Source organism: Harmonia axyridis, chromosome 2 (assembly GCF_914767665.1).
Source record: "Harmonia axyridis chromosome 2, icHarAxyr1.1, whole genome shotgun sequence".
Taxonomy (NCBI): Eukaryota; Metazoa; Arthropoda; class Insecta; order Coleoptera; family Coccinellidae; genus Harmonia; species Harmonia axyridis.
This window is the reverse complement of record NC_059502.1, coordinates 20,804,708-20,825,586: the sequence shown is the minus strand read 5'-3', so window position 1 is coordinate 20,825,586 and position 20,879 is coordinate 20,804,708. Positions and strand designations below refer to the sequence as shown.

Sequence of the window (20,879 nt, the reverse complement as noted above, 5' to 3'; positions counted from 1 at the left end):
ACTCAAGTTTTTCAAATTACCCTTACCATGGATCCGCCTCTGTCGCAGGATGAGATGGTCTCTCGTACGAAACGTTTGAATTTCCGTCCAGTTACGCTGCCAGGACTAGTTTTTATACCCCCGGTGTCGCTCGCGTGGAAATCTTCGTCTTTTTACTCACTTGGCACTGCTATCTTTCGGAAATAGATTTCTCTACAACAGGAGTAATGTCGTTTCGATCTTGATGGGAAGATAGCGCAAGATACGATGAACTTGGTCGATGTTTCATACAGGGTGATTCACGAGTGAACGGACGAATGAATGAACACTGGTGTAATAATTTATTTTTTATTACCATTAGTTTTGAGGTTATGATACATTCTGTTTTTCAAATGTAAACCATAACAATTTCTATAACAAATAAAATCGCTTAATTTTTCCCTTTTCAAAAATGAAAACTATAAAAATCATCAAAAGTTTCAGTTTCACACGGCAAATCAAGCAAGTGCCTATCAATATGTAATAATCTATGAACTTCAGATATTTAATATATTTGTTGGCCATCAAGGTTTCCGGATTCAACACCGTTACATGTTTTCAACATTTTCAAATTGATAAATGTTGTTCTTTAAATGTTACCAAAGGAAAAAATCTAGCGATGTTAAATCTATTAAAAATTTGAGTCTGTACGTCGTTTATTATAATCAATTGCAGAAATCAACGTTCCAACAGACAAATTGAGATTTTCTTGAACAGCTTCTTGTCAGAATTCGTTCTTTCTTGAATTACATTACATTACTTTGAATAACATTAACTCATTTTCAAATTTATTCACCTTAATTTTACAATAATAGTTTAATTTATGACCAATCATAAGGAATATAACCTGTAGGTAATCAGCGCAAAGAAGCCTTTATAAGCTTAGGTTTTGATCGTAAATCTGAATAATTTCGCAACTTTGTTGTGCTATTGAATACTCTCATGTTATTTTATGATAACCTTACTCGCAACACTGTCACATAATTCATCTATCACATAAAACAGTGTTGCCTGTATTCTACTTCGAAAACCCAAAGCTCGAATTGTATCATCCTTTATTACTGGCTGTTCTTTGGTCTCCTTCATCTTAGTCATCACTGAATAATATGCAGCACAAAAAACTGAAATAAAAAAGAAAAGTAAACAATTTGAGAAATAGTAAAAAATATTTTACAAATCTGTACAGAAGTAAAAATAATTATAAATATACAGGGTGAATCAATAATCTCGATCGGTCGATAACTCTCAGAAATTTTGGGCTAGGAGAATGATTCCAATTTTGACGTAAGCGCATAAGCTCAAATTATTTTGAGCTCTACAGGCTGGTCCTAAAGTAGTGAAGCACGATACCGATGTTTTTTTTTCAATAAGAATGACCAATTTTTATATCATGCGCACAATCTCCATGAAATTCTAATTTCGAAATACCCCACTTGTCATCATTTATCTGTGGTACTTTTTGACGTAGGCCACTTTTTCCGACAAATTTCTTGGATATATTGGTTTAAACTGGAGATCATATCTTGAAAACCGTTCGAGATCATTGTTTGATATTTTTTTATTGAATTCCCGAAAAGTTCCAATATCTCTGCGAATGTGCGGATCACTCTACAGGTGGTCCGAAAAGAACTGCAATTTAAAAAATGTCAATAAGTCGATTTATTCATGTCATGAATTTTTTTTGTCTTTCGGATATCCTAGTGGGTAGTCTTCATTTTTTGAGACATATTGTGCCTAGAAAGAATTGTTTTCTAAATACTTCTCATTTCATGTTTTGTACGGAAGCTGGCAGTATTCCTTCTACGCATACAGTTTTATATGTGGGAGAAATCAGTGTTGATAAGATCGACCTATTTGAAAACTACTTTGAATTGGCAAACTGACCTACCCTCTGAACTATTGACCACATTTTCGATTTCCTCGAAATGAGAATTTGAGCTCAAATAAAGGGAAAAGTACCACTGCATCGAACGAGTACAAAAAAATTAGCAGCATCTATGGATTTTTGATAAAAGTTGGAATAACTGGTCAGAATTGGCTGAATGTTATATGCATTTGCTTATTCAGATGCATTTAATATCTCTATCATCACTTCCTCCAATCTCTACTGCAGTAACGTAATAAATCACAATATTCTGTAATAGATGGATACTGCGGGATTCACTCACCTGATATTTTCGATATCACCTATGCATATCTTATCTGGTTTCGGTTTGTGTTCACGGATTACCGATACACCCAGTCGTCAGTCGAGGTTATGTGAAACACCGGCGGTGTGACCGATGATGATCATGCTGTGCTTCAGGGGGTTCTTCCCCAGGAAATCCCTGAATGGTAAAACTCATTCTCTTCAGTATACGCCGCTTCATTCTTTTGAGACAATCCACGGATAGGTATTCTCGGAATATACATGTTTATTGAGTAAGTACACAAACTTTTAAGGGTGATTGTTTGGGTGATGCCTAGGCGATCGTTTGAACCAAGGTCCGTAAATGCATAGTTTACAAGTTTACTTTAGAATAACAAGGAAATTGTGTACTAGAAGTCGCTTAAAAAGTAATTAACTGCATAGTATGTCAGCAACTGCCAAATTGATATATTTCGAACTAGGGTGGAAAGTTCAATTTTCCCACACGATGTGTAATCGAGTTCAGATTCTAACCACACTCTTGTCCAAGAAATCTTTCCTTATGTTCAACAGCGTTTCTACAAATAGGTAATCATATCCAGAAACTTGAGGTTAGGTTAGGTTAGGTTAGGTTAGGTTAGGTTAGGTTTCTACAAATACGTACAAATTACGTTTCTACAAATAGGTAATCATATCCAGAAACTTGAGGTTAGGAACGTTCCTTGAAATATGTTTTGACGTCTATAACTTGATTTTCATGCATGATAATCATTTTATTCTGTGATTTATTTGATATATATATATATGAATTCTGATGAATCTTTTGTTTTTGTTAAATTCCGAATAAGGAAATTTAACATCCCTAGTGCAGAAAACTCGAGAAAAACTATTGCTAAAAAATGTATTATTCCATTATTGTGGAAGAGTGATTTTCTGCTGACAGTCTGGGAATATTAAATAGTGTACAATTTATCGCACAGTTAAATTATTCAAATTTCATTAGCTCTGAATATTTAAATATATATAAATGTTTCACTTCCTTTAAAAAAGTCTAAAACAGAATATATCATGAAAACTATACATTTATATACCCACTTTTCGCTTCAGATTCATATGCAAAATCATCCCTTATAGTTAGTGTACTGGCTTCAATAACACCCTCTAGGGCTAGGCAGATATTAAGTGATTTTCTTACTCAATTCAATGATTTCTTCATTTTCCTCTACATAATGTCAGTGCGGTAAGTGCCACTATGCGGTTAAATGATGCACACTTACATGACTCATTGCTTCAGTAATGCAAGAATTAAAATTGGTTAACTTCTTACTTTCGCTTATAACAATGGACTCCACAATTCAAATCTGAATTATATTAATCTTTTTGTAATAGATGTTTGGTATTTTGAATTATCTAATATCCCAAACTTTCAATTTGAACTCAAATTTCTTTGTTAATATTATGAATATTATATTTGGTTATAATATTCTTTCAATATATTTCATTTCCTCAATAGTAATATAGAGTTATTTCTTTGTGTATAAGTGTTCCAGAAAAAGTTTTATAAAAATGTAGAACATATTCTTCGGAAAAACTTATATCATATTATCATTTCAAGCCAAAGTTCATTTCATCAAAACTTTTATTTCAGATTTGGCCTTCAACTTTTTCAATTTAAAACACTTTCTTATTTAAACTTTAGTTCACTGTTGTACTTAGTTTTTGATATATTCCTTTAGTTGGTTAAACGCTGCATGAATCTTCTGGAGAAAATCCTTCCTGTTATATGGTTTTTCCATCTAACAGATAAGTGTTTTCTCATGTCTCCCATGTTGCATTGAACAACTAATAATAATCACGCGTTCATTAAAAAAAAGCCGCATTTTTCAATTTACTCTTTGCTCTAGCTTAGTCACTACGCTATTTCATGAACCATTGTTAATAGGCTTTTTGACTGATTTTTCAAATCTCAGAGATGTTTATTAAGTACATAATAAGAGAATATTTTATGCAATTTGCAATTTTATGATTTATAGTGACAATGACGTCACTTGAAAGTATAAACAATCAAGTCCCCTATATGAAACTGTTTTCATTAGATTTAAGTTCATGTTCAAATTGACGTCATCGTCATTCTTAAAATTTCTCATTCTTATATTTTCGTCTGTTGTTCAAGTTTCTAAAGCTTTTGTTGCTCATTAAATACCTCCCAACAAAGAACCTGTTTCTCAATGTAAATTCGTAAAAAAACACCCAATGTTCCTTACAGATTTTTTTCCTATTAATCCTTCAAATCTATTCATTATAGAAAAGTTAACTAATCCTAGGCGGAAAATTATCAATTCGGTCAGGTAGATTATCTATGAAAATTATTGTATACAAATACGCAACCTAATGATGATACCACACAATTTCAACTCGATACTCCAATGTTTTTTTTCGCAATCTTCTATTTGAAGTATCTGATATATCCAAATCTGATCAGCATCTCTAAGCGCGTGTGAATCTCTGTGTGAATTGAACCTAAATATATCATATCAAGTGCTATAACCTCTTTATCATCCAAACAATGAAAAAATATTTAAAGAATTATTTTGGATTATGCATTTTTCAGTAAGGTGTTTGATAGAGGTACTCTATTTTTATCTAAATAATGTATATTTTTTATCATCCTGCTAAAAAGTAGTCAATTTATAGATTTCTGACTGTTGAGAATTTACCGTTTATTTAATACGAAACTGAATTTTTCAAACGATTTCAATTTTCTTTCTAGTAATGAATTCATAAAATTATATCCCAAAATCAAAATGTAAATGAATTTTTTTTTCTTGATGATTGTTTTAAAAATTTTTGTCCAAAAATTTTACCATTTTAAATCATAGAAAAGTTTTTTCATCATTTGAGCTCAACTATTGTACTTTTTTCAATGTAATATTCTCTGCTTAAATTACGAATAACCATACAGCAATAAATTCACGAATTGTGCAATATTGTGCCAAATCTGTCAAGACAAATCCATTGGTTGTTTTGATCAAATAGCTCAGCGGTCCCCAAACACCTACATACTAACATACGCACCTCGCTTCAAACATCCAAGAGTGCGTGAATCATCGTCAAACAACTGGACAAGGTTGTTCCGTATTGTCATTCAAGTGCGTTGACCAGTTCTTGGAACCCGCCATTTGAGCCAGATCATTATTATTTATAACGATTGTTGGTCAACGTTTACTCCTGTCGTAAGGATAGGCGTAGGAATTCAATTACGGAATTACAACGTGTAATTTTCCGCTATCTAATTTGTGATATACAGGGTGGCCAACTACAATCGAAAATTCGGAAATTTCGGCGAATCGTTCTGACATGCCAATTTCGGTATAATTATAACATCTTGAAATGAGTCGTTGTGTACAATTTTATTTCAAGGGATATTCAAAAGAAAGATGATATTTCCTTTAACTTTAAATGGTAGCAATCCTAGAGCTGAATTTTTGTCTGCTTCGTGAATTAAAGCTCAAATATTCCCTCTAATCCTGTTGGTTTACATATAATCAGTGTGAACAGCAGGAGATCCTTCTTATCAATTTTCTCTGTAATTGTTATCAACAGGATATCATTATCAACACTCTGAGAATTAGTTACAAAATATTACGGTTGATAAGATCCAGATTTCTCGATAAAATGAAGGGAATATTCATATATCCGCTATTTATATGCGAGTCCCCACGTTTGTATACAAGAGCTTTATCTCCAAAACAAACCTGCTCAAATAATCTCTAGATATGAGGTTAACTTTAATCAGAGATTGGAGTGTCAACGGAATCTCTTCGGATTATCGTTTGTGAGTCTCAGCATCTTTATTCATCAAAAATTACACATAGGGGTACAACTTTGCTATCGCGGTTTTTTTCCGAAACTCAATGCTTTATTGTAAAAAACAGGTTATACATTTATGATTCAAAGTGTTGTCCATCGCTTGCCACTACTTCCTTCCATTTTTCCTGCAGCGTACGAATCCAGCATTGAAAAAAATGGTCATCTTTTGAAGCGATCCATGAATCGATGCAATTTTTTACTTCTTCATAAGACCGGAAGTGCTGTTCAGTCAGGACGTGTGCCATTTAACAAGTGATAGTCCGAGAGAGCAACGTCTGGAGAATACGGCGGGTGGGGTAGGAATTCTCATTTCAACGTTTTCAGTATGTCTTGACTACTTTCGCAACATGGGATCGAGCATTGTCATGCTGTAAAATCACTTTATCATATCTCTCGTTGTATGGCGACCGTTTGTCTTTCAGTGATCGGCTCAAACACATTAATTGATTGTTTCAGTCGGTTTTAACAACTCATAATACACTACGTCGAGCTGGTCCCACCTAATACGGAGCATGACCTTGGAACCGTGAATAGTCGGTTTGGCCGTTGACGTGGAAGCATGACCGAGATATTCCCATGATTTTCTGCGCTTGAGATGATCGTAATGAATCCATTTTTCGCCTCCAGTCACAATGCTATGCAGAAATCCCTTCCGTCTTTGCCTTGCAAGCAGCTGCTTCCAAGTAAACAAACGCCGTTCAACATATCTCGGCTTCAACTAGTACTGCACCCATTTTCGTTTTGAAATGGCTTGTTGCGTCACTCCTGATGATCCTGCCAATTCTTGTTGCGTTTGACACGAGTCTTGATCGAGTAATGACTCCAATTCTGCATCTTCGAAAACCTTCTCTCTTCCACCGCCATGTCATGCTGGCCTTCGACGTTCTTGAAGCGTTGAAACCACTCTCAGAAGATCACAACAACTGTACGATTCCAGGCATTACGGCTGCGTTCGACACAATTCGTAATCTACATACCTGCCTGGAGCTACAATTTGAGATGCGATTTTGAGAGTAAATCTTCATAAAATATGGTACAACCCCAGATAGTGAGATCTACAGTTACTTAATAATCAAATCAAATCAAATTTATTTCACAAATAGTTACAAAGCCAAAGGTAACAATTAATAGTCAAAAAAAATATATATATATACCAAAACATTTGAAATAGAAAACAGTATCAAAAATGAATACACATGTATTATTATATATATATTATAACACATCGAGTAACACACAGTGGCGACAGTTCAAATTGAGCCTAAAAAAAGCCAATGGGGACATTAGAACTCAAGAATACAATTGACTGAATAGTATTAGATTGTATCTAGAACACATTTATTCAACGGAACAATACTACAATGACCCAATAAAATGGGCCTTACAGTTCAAATAAATTCCAAAAATCAGGTTAACGGAGAATGTAATGAAGAAGCCGCCATATTTAGGCTCAGCCAATCAAAAACGGGACCGCGCTTGTCGCCACTCTGGTTTGCTAAGTCACTTTAGTGAGATCGTGCCTCACATAGTCCTAGACTGAGTAGAATTCTTCTGAAACAGAAGGAAGCTCTTAGAATTTTATGTGGCATATCTAAGATAACCAGTTGTCGAGAATATTTTAAGAGAGAAAGAATACTTACCGTAACGTCTGTATATATATCGGAGTGTCTGAAATACGTCCATGGCAATAGGGAAAAATTCTTGAGAAATGGCGATTGTCACCCATACAACACACGAAAGAGGAATGATTCGGTGGTAGAATATCATCGACTGAAAACAACGCAAGTCGCAGTTAATTTCTGGTGTTTAAGATTTTACAATAACATTCCGCACAATCTGAAGAACTTACCTCATGGAAGTTTCACTCGAAAAATTAGGAACCTCTTGTTGGAGAGAACGATCTATTATGTTAATGAATTTTTTGACTGGGTAATATAATATAATTGTAAAATCCTTTTGAATTTTAAAGTGTTAGTTATCTTGTATAGATTTTAGATTTGTTTGTTATATACTTGTATTTACGTTCTTTTTGACGAGCCATGTAATTACAATTTTTTTGATGGCAATAAATATTATTATTATTATTATTATTAAAGTCAATAGGATGAATTCGGCCGGGCCAACTGTTGTTTCACAACAGTGTTCATAAACGTGGTAGATAGTGGGTTTTTACCTCCTGGTCCATCATGCCGGATAGGACGTACGGCCAGAGGTCGCGCGTCCGTTTTCGGTTTTTGTCAGTTCGTCGCGGTTCCCTTCATGGCCGGTTCCACGTACGTACGTTGTTGCGATAGCTATAACGTCAAGTTATTTCATCCCGTTCTTCCCGTGTTGTTTCCGTTCCCGGCGATCCTTCTTTTTGTGTCTGAGTCGCGTCTGGTGCACTCCGCTCTGTTTCATTAGTGCCGAAAATTTACGAGCCCCCGTGGCGAAACCTTACGTACGTTGCTCCCGGCGCCTTCGTTACACCCCCAACTTAGGTACATGTGTTTTTCTTATCGTTTCCGACGTCGGGGTATATTGCCGCGGTCGGCGCTCTTCTGGGAATGGTCCAGGGATGACTGCGCGGTGGTCCCGAGAAATAGAAATTATTTGCGTTGGGGAATCCGAGTGAAACCGTATAAGAACGGTGTAGTTGATTTAAGTTTCTATTACGATTTGAGTTAGTCATTGGCGCCCCGAGAAGTTTATCGGGATTCAGGAGGCTGGTTGTGGACACCACTGAAAGTCTAGGAAATCTTTCGAACATAAGAAATTAGAAGCTTGTATGTTGTTTTTTTAGCCCTATAGTCCACCAGTGAATGTTCTGTTAGACAAAATTCAAATTGAATATTGATAATTATATATTAACACTGTACTGTTATATGCATTACATCAAATTTGTAGTACATAGGTCAAAATCCTTGGTATAACCATTCCTAATACAATGTAATTACATATTTGTGATTGTATTATTGCTACAAAAACTTTAACACTCTGCATCTCAGAGTACAGACCATTTGCGAACAAAAGTTATATATAGAAAACTGTCAATTTTTTTTAAATGCAGAATCACCTCCTGAAGTTTGTCGCACTTATTCACTAACACCATGTATTACATTTTTCTCAAAGTGAAGTAGATCAAAATGCTTGGTATAACAAAATAACAATGGGGATTGCTATGTAATTATTTGTATTTTTTTTGTATTTATATATGGTATAGAATTTAACTATTTAAATTAATTTAATTGGTTCATTTGGCTTTAAATGAGTATGCTATGGGCTCTGATGCAATCCCTTTGGCCATTGGCTTTTATTACCTTACCACATACCACACTATTGCGTTTCGATTTCACCTAGTCTACCCAAGGTAGAGGATGCTCCATTATTTATAGTATATTCATCTAAGCAGGAAAATGATACCATAAAAAGTTTTCCAGTATCGTGGCCAGACTGGAATTTTTTCCAAGTTTCAATAATAGTAATATTTTTTATTTAGTTAAAATTACTAAGCAACAATTGGTTGTCAAAATATCATCTCGCCCTGAATGTTCAAATTTTGTGTTCGAAAATAACAACTTCTCATCCTTCTTGTCAGATTTCAATGAAATTACACAGCCAGGAAACTTTTCTCGAAAAACTGCAATTGTTTCGTTGTTTGTGTGGCACGTAGCATCCTCTTCTTGAAAATGAAAGCCTTCCACTTCAATATCTCGATATTGTCCTCGAGCGACGCACACAGTTTCGATTCTTCACATCACTAACTTTGTCCCAACAGGTCAAATTTTTCCATTTTTCCAGTTTCACTATTGCCGGCCGAGAAAGTGTATCCTGACGACCCAAAAGTGCTTCACAGTGACTGTAAAATTTTCACTATTTCGTTGTAAATTTTAACAATTTCAATGCGTTGTTGAAAGGTGTATCGTTCAATTTTTAGTAATAGCGTAGTTTTTACTTTTCAAATGACAAAAGATGACAGCTTCTAAAGTGTCATATATCTCAGATGTGGAGGACGAAATCAAAAATCATTACAAAACATTCAGTTCGTAATTAATTCATGTAGAGTTGAGAATTTTCTGTTACAAAGTACATAAGGCGTAGGTACTATGGATCGACTTATAAATACCTGCAATTTATTGAAAAGTCATGACATGTCTTGCTCTAGCTGACCAACTACTAACTACTAATCGTCGTTTAACGCTTGGAGAGCTGATATTTCAGTCGGAGGAATCAATGCCTATAATTTCAAATTATCTTATTGCGAATGCAAACTTTTCAAATGATCGATTCATAAATTGTTCATTCCAAACTGGTGAAATAGTATGTATTATTCTCTTCATGAATGTACCAACCTGTATCACTGTTATGTAAGTGACCGAACGATTTCAATAATGATTTATTGGTTAAATCGCCGTTTTTCTTATGCATTATCAACCGTGCGAAAAATGAAAATATGGTGATTAGTGATGGTCAACCTCATTGTTTCATTACTAGAAAGTACTGGGCTCATTAGGTACTATACATTGCAAAATATGAAATAATAATAAAATCCATTTCTAAATCCATTTTTTTTTTAACTTTTGTTCGTCACACTGCAGTTTCATTAGGTTCATTGATAACTGGATGGAATAGTTCTAATTACATAATAATAAAATATACATGAACAGTAAAATAATAGTGACGACGTTAGCTGGAGCGCTAAAGTTTTTGAAGGCTAGAAGAAAAATTTTTTCTAACTCTGTAGCTATTTTACCATTTCAAACGTTTTTTGGAAAAATTATATTAAGTAAGGGTTTTTTTATTTGTGATAAAAATTTTCACCAAGTTATGTTAAATTCTTTACGTACTGTTGAATGGGGAGTATCTGTTATTGATTTTTTTTGTTCTCTTTATGAACGATCTTAAGGTCTGATTACATATTTAATAAAATATTCAATTCAAATATTTACAGTTATATTTTTTTGATGTGTTTTTCTGGAGTCTCCTATCTTTTAATTGTAACTAGAAACTTAACACTAAGAACTTAAATCTAACAAAACAATACTCAATAAACTGCACATTTCTTTGCTACTAGACAAGAGTATGTTTTGACGCCGATGTTGTCAGTATATGGCACTAATTTCCCTAGTAAGCATCAAGATTGAAACGTCCTCAAACGACGGTAACAGTTTGGTTACTTCAGAGATCAAATACCTACTGAGATCTCGAAATATGATACACGATATACCATAGTTATATTTTCTTAGAGTGTATTTTTTATTGCGAAATGGATTTGGCTGATAGATTCTGTAAATATGCATAATTGGGTAGCAGTACATTTGAACCCTATACTGTGCCAATGAAGAAAATATTTTGTTATCGGATCCAAATGATTCTTTTAAATTCCAAGTTTTCGACAGAGACTTCAGTTGAAATCTGACTAAGGGGATTTCCCAAGTTGAGTGGGCCTTCGTCAAAATGATAAATGGATAGAACCTTGAATTGGAAAAAGTTTTTATCGTGACTGATTCTGAGAAACATCTTAATGAATATAGCTTTTTTGCATAATTGTTTTAATAATTCGAGGAAGTATTTTATCTTCGTAGATACTCAGAAATCAGCTCTCTACATAGAATAAGATGAAAGTAGATTCTGGGTAAATGAATATATTTTTGTCAATAATTCCAAAATTGAAAGACCGAGAGAATCGAATAAAACGAGATATGCCAATATATTCAGAATTCGAAAAGAAATACCTCGAATTTATGCGGTTCTTAAACTCTTATCGCCTGCACTTTCGCTATCGTCGTATATTGTTTTTCCGTGTCCTATAAATTAGCTTTATATCCGATCGATGCAATTGATATCCAACCGTGACTTTGCGGTTTCGTTTCGTCTGTTTTGCTTTCTCTTCGACGAAACGTTTTTTTTTTTTGTTTGTTTTTGAGTCACCCGGTGTATCGGCCAACCGTTAGATCTTTTGCGTATTCCATTGTCATCAGATGCTGTCATCTGACCCAAATCGATCGTGATTGTTTCACAAACGGTCGACTTCGTTTTATATAATTGCGTGTCAACCTACGGTTGATTTTTCGTTATACGTACGTGATTTAAATGAAAACACTGCGAAATTTACACAATAGTTTATTATTTCCTTCTATCTTACATAATATTTTCAATCATTGGAACAAATTCAATATATTTACAGGGTGTTTGTCAATTGATGCAGAAGATACTACCTGTTATTGAAAACGTTAGAAATAAAAAAAATTGAAATATGAGAATGTTATGTTTGCCTTTATGATTTTCGACACCAACCTGTTCAAGTCAAAATGACTTCATTTGGTAGCAGCCTACTTGATTTTCTCAACAAGTTACAATTGCATCTCTCCGAATTCAGGTGGAAACAGTCTGAACAGAACGTCATATAATTTTTTTTTAACGTTTGTTCACCGAACACCGAACTTATCATTTCGTCACAATGTCTGATGTATTTTCGAAATTTTGGGCGGGGAATGGTATCAAACGATAAGGTTAGACTCATTGATGACGAATTGAATTGAAATTTTCAGGTTTCAGGACTAGGTGTTCCGTAAATATGGTCGTTCAAAATTTTGTTTTCCAAATATGTAAATGCTAAACTGCAAGTTTGATTGAGATTAAAATTTGCATTTGGATGTAGGATGACAATTTTTGAAGCCTCGAGCGGAATTTGATGTTCATCGCTCAATCAGAACCATAGTAGCCCGCTGCAAGAACATTATTTTTATTAAAGTGAACAGATTGTATATTCGTGCCAATTTATCGTTTAATGAATTTGTTGTTGATTGCAGCATTCAGTTTCAATTAAAGACATCTATTTTTTTTTTTCAGGGGTCTTGGATATGACCGCAACGGAGAACACCATCCGATTCAGTGTCCATACACTGGACAAGGCCACCAAAGCAAAGGTGACCTTGGAGAATTATTACACTAATCTTATTGCCCAGCATTTGGAGCGAAAACAGAGGTGAGTGATACAAAAAAATTGTTTTAGGGTTGAAAAAAAAAATCCGATATCGCAATTTGAATGAAGGTTGGTTATATTATTTGAGTTGTTAGAAGAGAAAAAATTTCAATGAAATTCAATAATAGAAGAAAGAATTTCAATGAAATTCAATAATGGAAGAAAATAATTTCATCGAAATTCAATAATAGAAAAAAAATTTCAATGAAATTCAATAATGGTCAGTAATTTTTACTTGCTTCGTTTTCAAGTTTCCTATCTCAATAAAAAATTCTGATTAAATGTTGTGTTGCTCAATTTGTGTTAAAAGGAAATACAACTACCTGACATTCCCGTGATCTATCAATATTTCCTAGAGGAGGAGAGACAAGAATAACTTATGGTGTTGTGAGAAAGATAGAATGATCAGTAGAAATTAGGAATTTTACAATAATTACAACTTTCGCCGAGAAGAAGTACGAATCTTTTTAAAAAATTTTCTTTTAATGTTATAGATTTTTGTGGGATTTTTTACACATATTTTTATTACATCAGTGCTTTGAAGGGATACCATATCATCATTTCTTTTGCGAAAAACAAAATTGGCCAAAACTATCATTATTTTTGTCATTCGCAAATTGAAAATATTGTCGGTGATTTGTAAGAAGAAATATCTCTAATTTCGTTTTAAACTGAGCAGTCAAAAATTTGATGTTGACAAGTCTTTCTTATCGACACTGGAAGATTTTTTTAATTTCCGAAATCAAACATAAGTTGTAAAAATAATATGAAATAAGAACAAAATAAATCTAAGATGAATTAAGCATCATAGTAGAACAGAATGTTCTCATTTGAAAAACACAAATATTTCAAATAATATTATGTACTATAACCTGCACCAATTAGACTTTAAAGATATTTTTGGTTAATATTGATAATTTCACAATGCTGTTATGGTTTTGAATTTTGGGATAATCCGAATAAAAAATCTATCAAATAATAATGAAACAGTTTTTGCATTAATTTTCTTCACTAAAGATAGCGATCCATCAATTTTGAAAGAAAAACTCAATGACTAAAGTTATAATGGACGTAAAAATGTGCAACACAGAATCAAATTAGTGCAAAAATAAAACAGGGAATGTTTTCCTTACTTGCACAAGATCTAAATCTCTGAGAAGTCTCATACAAACCTAGGAAAGTCGAAATTGAAACATTAAACGAACAATGGAAAAACGATACCAAATAGAAAATTTCACGAAGTTTTATTCTCATGTAATTTCGAAGTTTGTATATGTAATTAGAAATTTAGGACAACGCGTTGACTGTTGAGGTTCCTATATCCAACAAGTTCTTTCGATATTCGAATATTCAATTACCTTATGACAATAACGTTCCAATTGTTGCAGATTGGCGAAGCTAGAAGAAACCCTCAAAGATGAGAACCTATCCGAGGATCAGAGGCGGGAGAAGCGCACTGCCCACGCCATAAAAGAAACCGAATTCTTGAGGCTGAAGAGGAGTAGGCTGGGCGTGGAGGACTTCGAGCCCCTCAAGGTCATCGGCAGAGGCGCCTTCGGAGAAGTGCGCCTGGTCCAGAAGAAGGATACGGGACACGTATACGCTATGAAGATCCTGCGTAAGGCCGATATGTTGGAAAAGGAGCAGGTGGCGCATGTCAGAGCCGAAAGAGATGTTCTAGTCGAGGCTGATCACCAATGGGTCAGTACCTATTCCTTTGATGTTTCAGTGAATTTTAACGGAGGCTTTACATGAATTGAAAGTCTTTCTTTCTTTTCGAGCCTCAACTAGAAATATGGCTTCTATAATAAGTAGTGGTTATATTGTCTTTGCACACCGTAGTGCGCAAGGCGTAATTCCTGCTTCACTATTACCAGTACTACCATGCATTTTTTTCAGAAATCCATTCTACCAATTTTTCCTACTCTAACTACTCCAGTAGAGTACAAATTGTGCAAAGCAATAGGAATCCTTCATAGCTGAACTTCCATATTGGTATAGGTACCCAAAATAATTAGATTTAGATTAGATTTAATTAAGGAGGTTTTGTTTCACTGCGACCTAATGGTCTATTGTGCCCCCTTCAGAGCTATTCTCTCCTTAACGTGATCTACAGCTCGTCTTCCAGTTTGAGAGTTCTAATGAACTCCAGTATCTGGGATGGCTTCAAGGAGGCTAATTCCTCACTATTACAAGTTTCTTGTCCAAAGCAGATTTTGCATTGGCTAGTAATGGCGAGGCATTCCATCACTAGGTGAACAGGAGTTTCTTCCTCCTCGCCACAGAATATGCACTCGTCATTTTCTGTGAAACCCATTCTCATGAGGTGTTTCCTAAGGTGACAATGCCCTTTGTCTTCTTCTTCTTCGTCAGCCTTCCCTTATCCACTCCTGGAAGTATGCCCCTTTCATGTTCCTCCATGCTGTCCTGTCCTGAAATATCTAAAACCATCTATTTCCCGCATATTGTTTTATATCATCAAGCCATCTTCTCTGTGGTCTACCTACACTGCGTTTCGTCGTTATTGGTCGCCAGTGTGTTACTTCATATGTCTATCTCGATTTGTCCTGTCGAGCCACGTGTCCTGCCCACTTCCACTTGAATTCTGCAACACGCGCTATAATATCTACGACTTTGGTTCTTTTTCGGATTTCTTCATTCCCTTTTCTGTCTCTAAGACTGACATTGAGCATAGTTCGTTCTATCGCTCTCTGCATCACCCTCAGCTGGTTTGCGGTCTTCTTAGTTTTTGCCATAGTTTCCAGGCCACATGTCGCTGCCGGTAATATGCAGGCATCGAAAACTTTCCTTTTAAGGTTTATTGGAATGTCGTTATTCCTGAATATATGTTTCATCCTTCCAAAAGCCATCCAAGTTAGCCTGATTCTTTTTTTTATCTCTGCTGTAGTACCTAAAATAATTGTATGAGTTCTTCATTGTGAAATTCAACACAAACCTTATATGGCCATTTTACAACTAACTGCTAGGTTTCAATTTTGATTTGTGTTACCAACCAACAAATCCAGTGTGACTACAAATTTTTCATCATTGCGTTTAACCTTATTCTTTGAGAACACTTTTGATTAAAAATTCGAAAATGACAGACATTTAGTGGATATTGTTTTTGACCTCTGACAAAATAATCTTGAAATTTGATCATTTGAAAAGGGATTGTCTAAATTCTTTTTGTCAAGTTTCAACTATCCCATATCAATATCATATCATATAGTTTCAACTCCGCATCAATATGCGGAGTTGAAACTTAATTTAATTTGTTCAAAATGCTCCTTGTCAGTTCATCTCTCTTGAGATGAAGTCTAAAATCACATTTATGTTTTGCGAAATTTACAATGAATAAAAACAACATAAGATCTGCCTTCAATCTTGCATTGAATATGGTATTTTATTTGTCGAAGTGCTGAAAATGTTATAATTTGCCTATAAAGACCATATATGTGAAAGCGACCAATTTGCTTGTACATATCCAATATAATTTTGATCATTTTATTGCATTTTACTGATTATAACAATGAATGCATAAACATAAAGAACCCTGTGAAGGTCATATTATTAAATTAAATTCAAATAAGAGAATTTAGATTAAAACTCAATATGGGTACGTTTTATAAAGTCTGATAAGTCAATGTAATTGATTTCCTTCACCCTCAACAAATAGACATTTTTTATAGAAAATAATTGAATTCAATATTTTATCTATAAATTGGATTTTCTTGTTCCAGGTGGTAAAAATGTATTATAGTTTTCAAGATCCTATCAATCTATACCTGATCATGGAATTTCTCCCTGGGGGAGACATGATGACCCTCTTGATGAAAAAGGATACCCTCAGCGAGGAATGTACACAGTTCTACATAACAGAGACCGCCTTGGCCATCGATTCTATACACAAGCTCGGTTTTATCCACAGAGATATAAAGCCAGATAATCTGCTCTTAGATGCTAAGGGCCATCTTAAGCTATCAGATTTCGGTCTGTGCACTGGATTGAAGAAGAGCCACCGAACAGATTTCTATAGGGACCTGAGCCAAGCCAAGCCATCGGATTTTAGTAAGTTCAGTATGTATGACCCAATTTTTTTATTATTATTACTAACTAACTTGTTGGCATTTCAGTTGATTTGTTGCAATTTTTTCAATCCCTTATGTATTATACAACTGAACTGCCAAATACAATTCTATTAATCTATTTTTTTGCTAGATAGTTTCAATAGTTGAGAATCTGAAGTTTTCATTGAATTCCGAATTAGTTTATGTGGAGAAATGAAAAATTAATGGCCTATCTCAGCCAGAAAGCTATACAAACTTATTTGTCGGACAACCATTGTGAAGTGAAGGTCTTGGAATAAACTACAAAAACCTGTTTAAATACAAGTTCAATCTTCATCTTGACCATAGATACAGTATCCTATAATTATGTTGAACGTCTAAAATCAAAACAAATGCTACTCTCCTGTGATCAGTATGACTAACAATCAGAAACTTTTGAATCAAACAATCTCAAATGTGATTCTCTTCTTGTTACTATCTACAGTAGCAAAATAAGGTCGTTCAAGTCAAAATAAATTTACAGTTATCTCATCGAGTCCAATGGATAGCAAGAGGCGAGCTGAAAGTTGGAAGAAAAACCGTCGGGCACTGGCTTATAGTACTGTTGGAACTCCCGATTACATTGCACCAGAAGTGTTCTTACAGACGGGTTACGGTCCGGCCTGCGATTGGTGGTCGTTGGGTGTCATAATGTACGAAATGTTGATCGGGTATCCACCTTTCTGCTCGGAAAATCCACAGGATACTTATCGGAAGGTGATGAACTGGAGAGACACTCTAGTTTTTCCTGCTGAAGTGCCCATCTCTGAAGAGGCCAAAGAAACTATTGTCAAGTAAGTTTTATTTTAAAATATTTCCTATATGTGAAAATAAAAGTCGTAAAGTTATAATCATGGGATTAGATCACTTTTTTATGATTCACTATGGTAGTACTCAATATACTGCAGTCCCACAATCGATCAATCTTTGCATACCTGCTCTGTTAATTTGTATGAAACTTTGCAGATTCTGTTGTGAATCAGACAGAAGATTAGGATCTCAAAAAGGAATGGATGATTTGAAGATAATTCCATTCTTCCGTGGTGTAGACTGGGAACATATTAGGGAGAGACCTGCTGCTATACCTGTCGAAGTTCGATCCATAGATGACACTAGCAATTTCGACGATTTTCCAGATGTCAAACTAGAAATTCGTGAGTGATTTTTCTGAATTAATTGCATGATTTTCTTAATGAATAGTTAAATAATTTCCCCTCCTGATTCCTAATTGATGTTTTCAATGTTATTCTGAAACAATGTACTATAAACGTTATTTGAAAAGTATTAGATTCATTGAAACAGTAATATGTGATTCTTTTCGCATTTCTTATTTACCTAATGATTTTTATTTTTAGCTTCAGCACCTATGCCTTCAGAAAATGACAACTATAAAGACTGGGTTTTCATCAACTACACATTCAAAAGGTTTGAGGGTTTAACGCAGCGAGGCACACCTAAGAAGTAAACTTCTTTGTGCAGTTGGATGCAGTTTGTTCCTTGAGAGTCACTTGGACTCTTCTGATTAATCCCTTGTCTTCAGAAAAAGAAAGATTAGTCATGTGCTCTGAAAACAAGTGGGATCAGTTATATTTATGTGAATAGGTCCGAGACATTTTTGCACCTTTTGCTTAGGAGCTGTGAAGCGCTGCGTTGGGCTTCGTTTGACATAAAATGTAATGGAGAATTTGAGTTTTGTGAAAGAAGTAGAGGCTCACTCATTTTTATTCTCATATATATTTTTGATAAGACCTCATTTCGAATGGATTTTCTGTAGAAATATTTTATTTTACAAATTCCATAAATAAAGTCTTTGACTGCTCTTCGGGAGTATAAAAAGACAAATATTTCAATATTGAGTTTCTATCAAATTGAAGAAACCAATAAAATTTAAATTTTCTTGCTTATAAGTGTCATAATGTGCTTATCAAAAAAGTGAAAGTGAATATTTTATCTTCGTTCTATAGAATAATATTGCTCCCGTCATTAGTTGCGGTGTATAGCATCTTTTTCGGAATAAACTATTGAATATTACTAATTTTTATCTATTTGGTATCAGATTTGTAGAAATCATTAAATGTTTTTGCATGGACTTGTGGATCATGTCGAACGTAGCACAACAATTTGTGTATATGTTAATTTTTTTGTTTTTGTTACAAAGTGATACTATATTTCTATTGTTTTTAACTTATAAATTGTGTAAAATGATGAAGATGATGTGTCTTGATTTTTTATCGAGAAGTATTTTTTGTAATAGTTACAAGTGGATTGCTGTCTCCTGCCCTCTTTCTGTCAGTGAGATTAACAGGTGGAAATGATTTGAAACCGTGACATTCATTCAGTTGGCGTGACTGAACAAATATTTTCCTTGATTGAAATTTTACCTGTTCAGACTGGACCAAATTTCAAATTACACATTAATATACATTTATGTTGTAGGGGTCAACAAATTTTTTATAGTTCAAAGTTATCAAATTGCTTATTATTTTATCTTATGGTTAGAATTCGAATTGAATTAACTTTCTCAGAATTAATATTTGTTTCTTTTTTTTTTTAACAATGAACTATGTATTGTCCATATTTTTCATTCAATAGTTTTTTCCCTATAATACAAGTGTTTCAACCCTTATTTCTTGTCTTGCTGCAACTTATTATTAGATGCAATGACCCTTCAATCCTTATATGCTTGGTTTATCCACAGAAATTTAGTTCAGTCTGTATACCTCATTTTAAAGTAAACATTATTGTCATGATATTGTAGTTTGTAGAACGAGTTGACTCTTCACTTGTTGAATGCTCTAGTTAAGAAGTATTTGAAAACCTTGAACTTTAGTCAACGTAATATTTATGAAAAATTTTTCATCAAATGAATTTTAATTAAGGAAATTTTAATGAAATATCCTCATTGGAAATTAAAAATGAGTTGGTTTGATTTTGTGGTATGCAATTAGCTGTAAATTTAGAAATTTTCTTTGTAGAACTGTCGTTATAGTTTTTTCTAAGTTTTGTTTTGTAGTCGAGGGACAATATTCATAGCATGAATAATTTGGTTTTTATGAAGTTCTAAAATTTAACCGATCTTTGAAAGGGATGAATATTAATGTTCACTCACGAAAATTAATTATATCTTACAGCTATATCACCTGCTGCTTGAATACACTCGGGAATTATTTTTAAAATATTGTTCTTCTTGTTTTTCAAACGAATTCTGGCTCTCTATAAACATTTTCAGGTTAGTTTTAGTGGAACTATTTAGAAATCTTTTTATCACGTCATTCTGTACCTTCTGTAGTTGGTCTCGCTAACAGGACTTGTATATTGTAAATACATTATTTACTTCTGAAAAATGTGAATAATTAAAGAAAATTTATTAAAATCATGTGCTTTAATTCGATTTTTCATTGTAACCCACTTTTTATTATATGAAAATTATTTAGCTCGATCAATATTAAAACTGTATAAGTGGCAAGTTGTGTCTTGAATACTATCTTCGAACAACAAAAATATTTGGAAAATAGTGTAATTTCTAAAAATCATACATCAACATAAGTGAAGAATATAACAAATTTAGATGAATGATTAGTAATCATTAATCAGTTTACGATTTACATAATATACAAATTGGAAGATTGATTGGAAGACAAATTAATTTATGAAGGAGTATATGTAGTTACTTCGGATATCAATTTCAAGATAGACTTATTGTCGCTTACCTATGCATAAGCCTATTGGAGACATCAGAACTATGCTAACATGTGATTTGAGTCATTGTTATCGGTTTTTTTATCTAGATTAT

The 20,879-nt window shown here is 33.8% G+C and overlaps 1 protein-coding gene and 1 long non-coding RNA gene across 10 annotated transcripts in view; one reads left to right on the top strand and one right to left on the bottom strand.

Moving 5' to 3' along the window:
* LOC123673676 (serine/threonine-protein kinase tricornered) overlaps window positions 1-20,472 on the top strand; it is a 185,229-nt gene extending 164,757 nt beyond the window's left edge. For 6 of the 9 annotated variants that reach the window (XM_045608271.1, XM_045608270.1, XM_045608277.1 and 3 more), the window contains 6 exons: window positions 12,848-12,983; window positions 14,369-14,681; window positions 16,721-17,057; window positions 17,571-17,880; window positions 18,053-18,240; window positions 18,442-20,472. In XM_045608271.1, coding sequence (XP_045464227.1) covers window positions 12,848-12,983; window positions 14,369-14,681; window positions 16,721-17,057; window positions 17,571-17,880; window positions 18,053-18,240; window positions 18,442-18,551 — 1,394 coding nt within the window. In that variant the 3' untranslated portion in view covers window positions 18,552-20,472. Of the gene's footprint in view, window positions 1-2,238; window positions 2,440-12,847; window positions 12,984-14,368; window positions 14,682-16,720; window positions 17,058-17,570; window positions 17,881-18,052; window positions 18,241-18,441 lie in introns of those variants that run through there. The other 3 variants (XM_045608275.1, XM_045608278.1, XM_045608272.1) reach the window with 3 other exon arrangements.
* Window positions 18,277-18,563, bottom strand: LOC123673682. Its single transcript, XR_006746535.1, has 2 exons — window positions 18,422-18,563; window positions 18,277-18,334 (listed from the first exon to the last, which is right to left on the bottom strand). It is a non-coding gene; the product is annotated as an uncharacterized LOC123673682 (long non-coding RNA).
* Window positions 20,473-20,879: the final 407 nt, after the last annotated feature.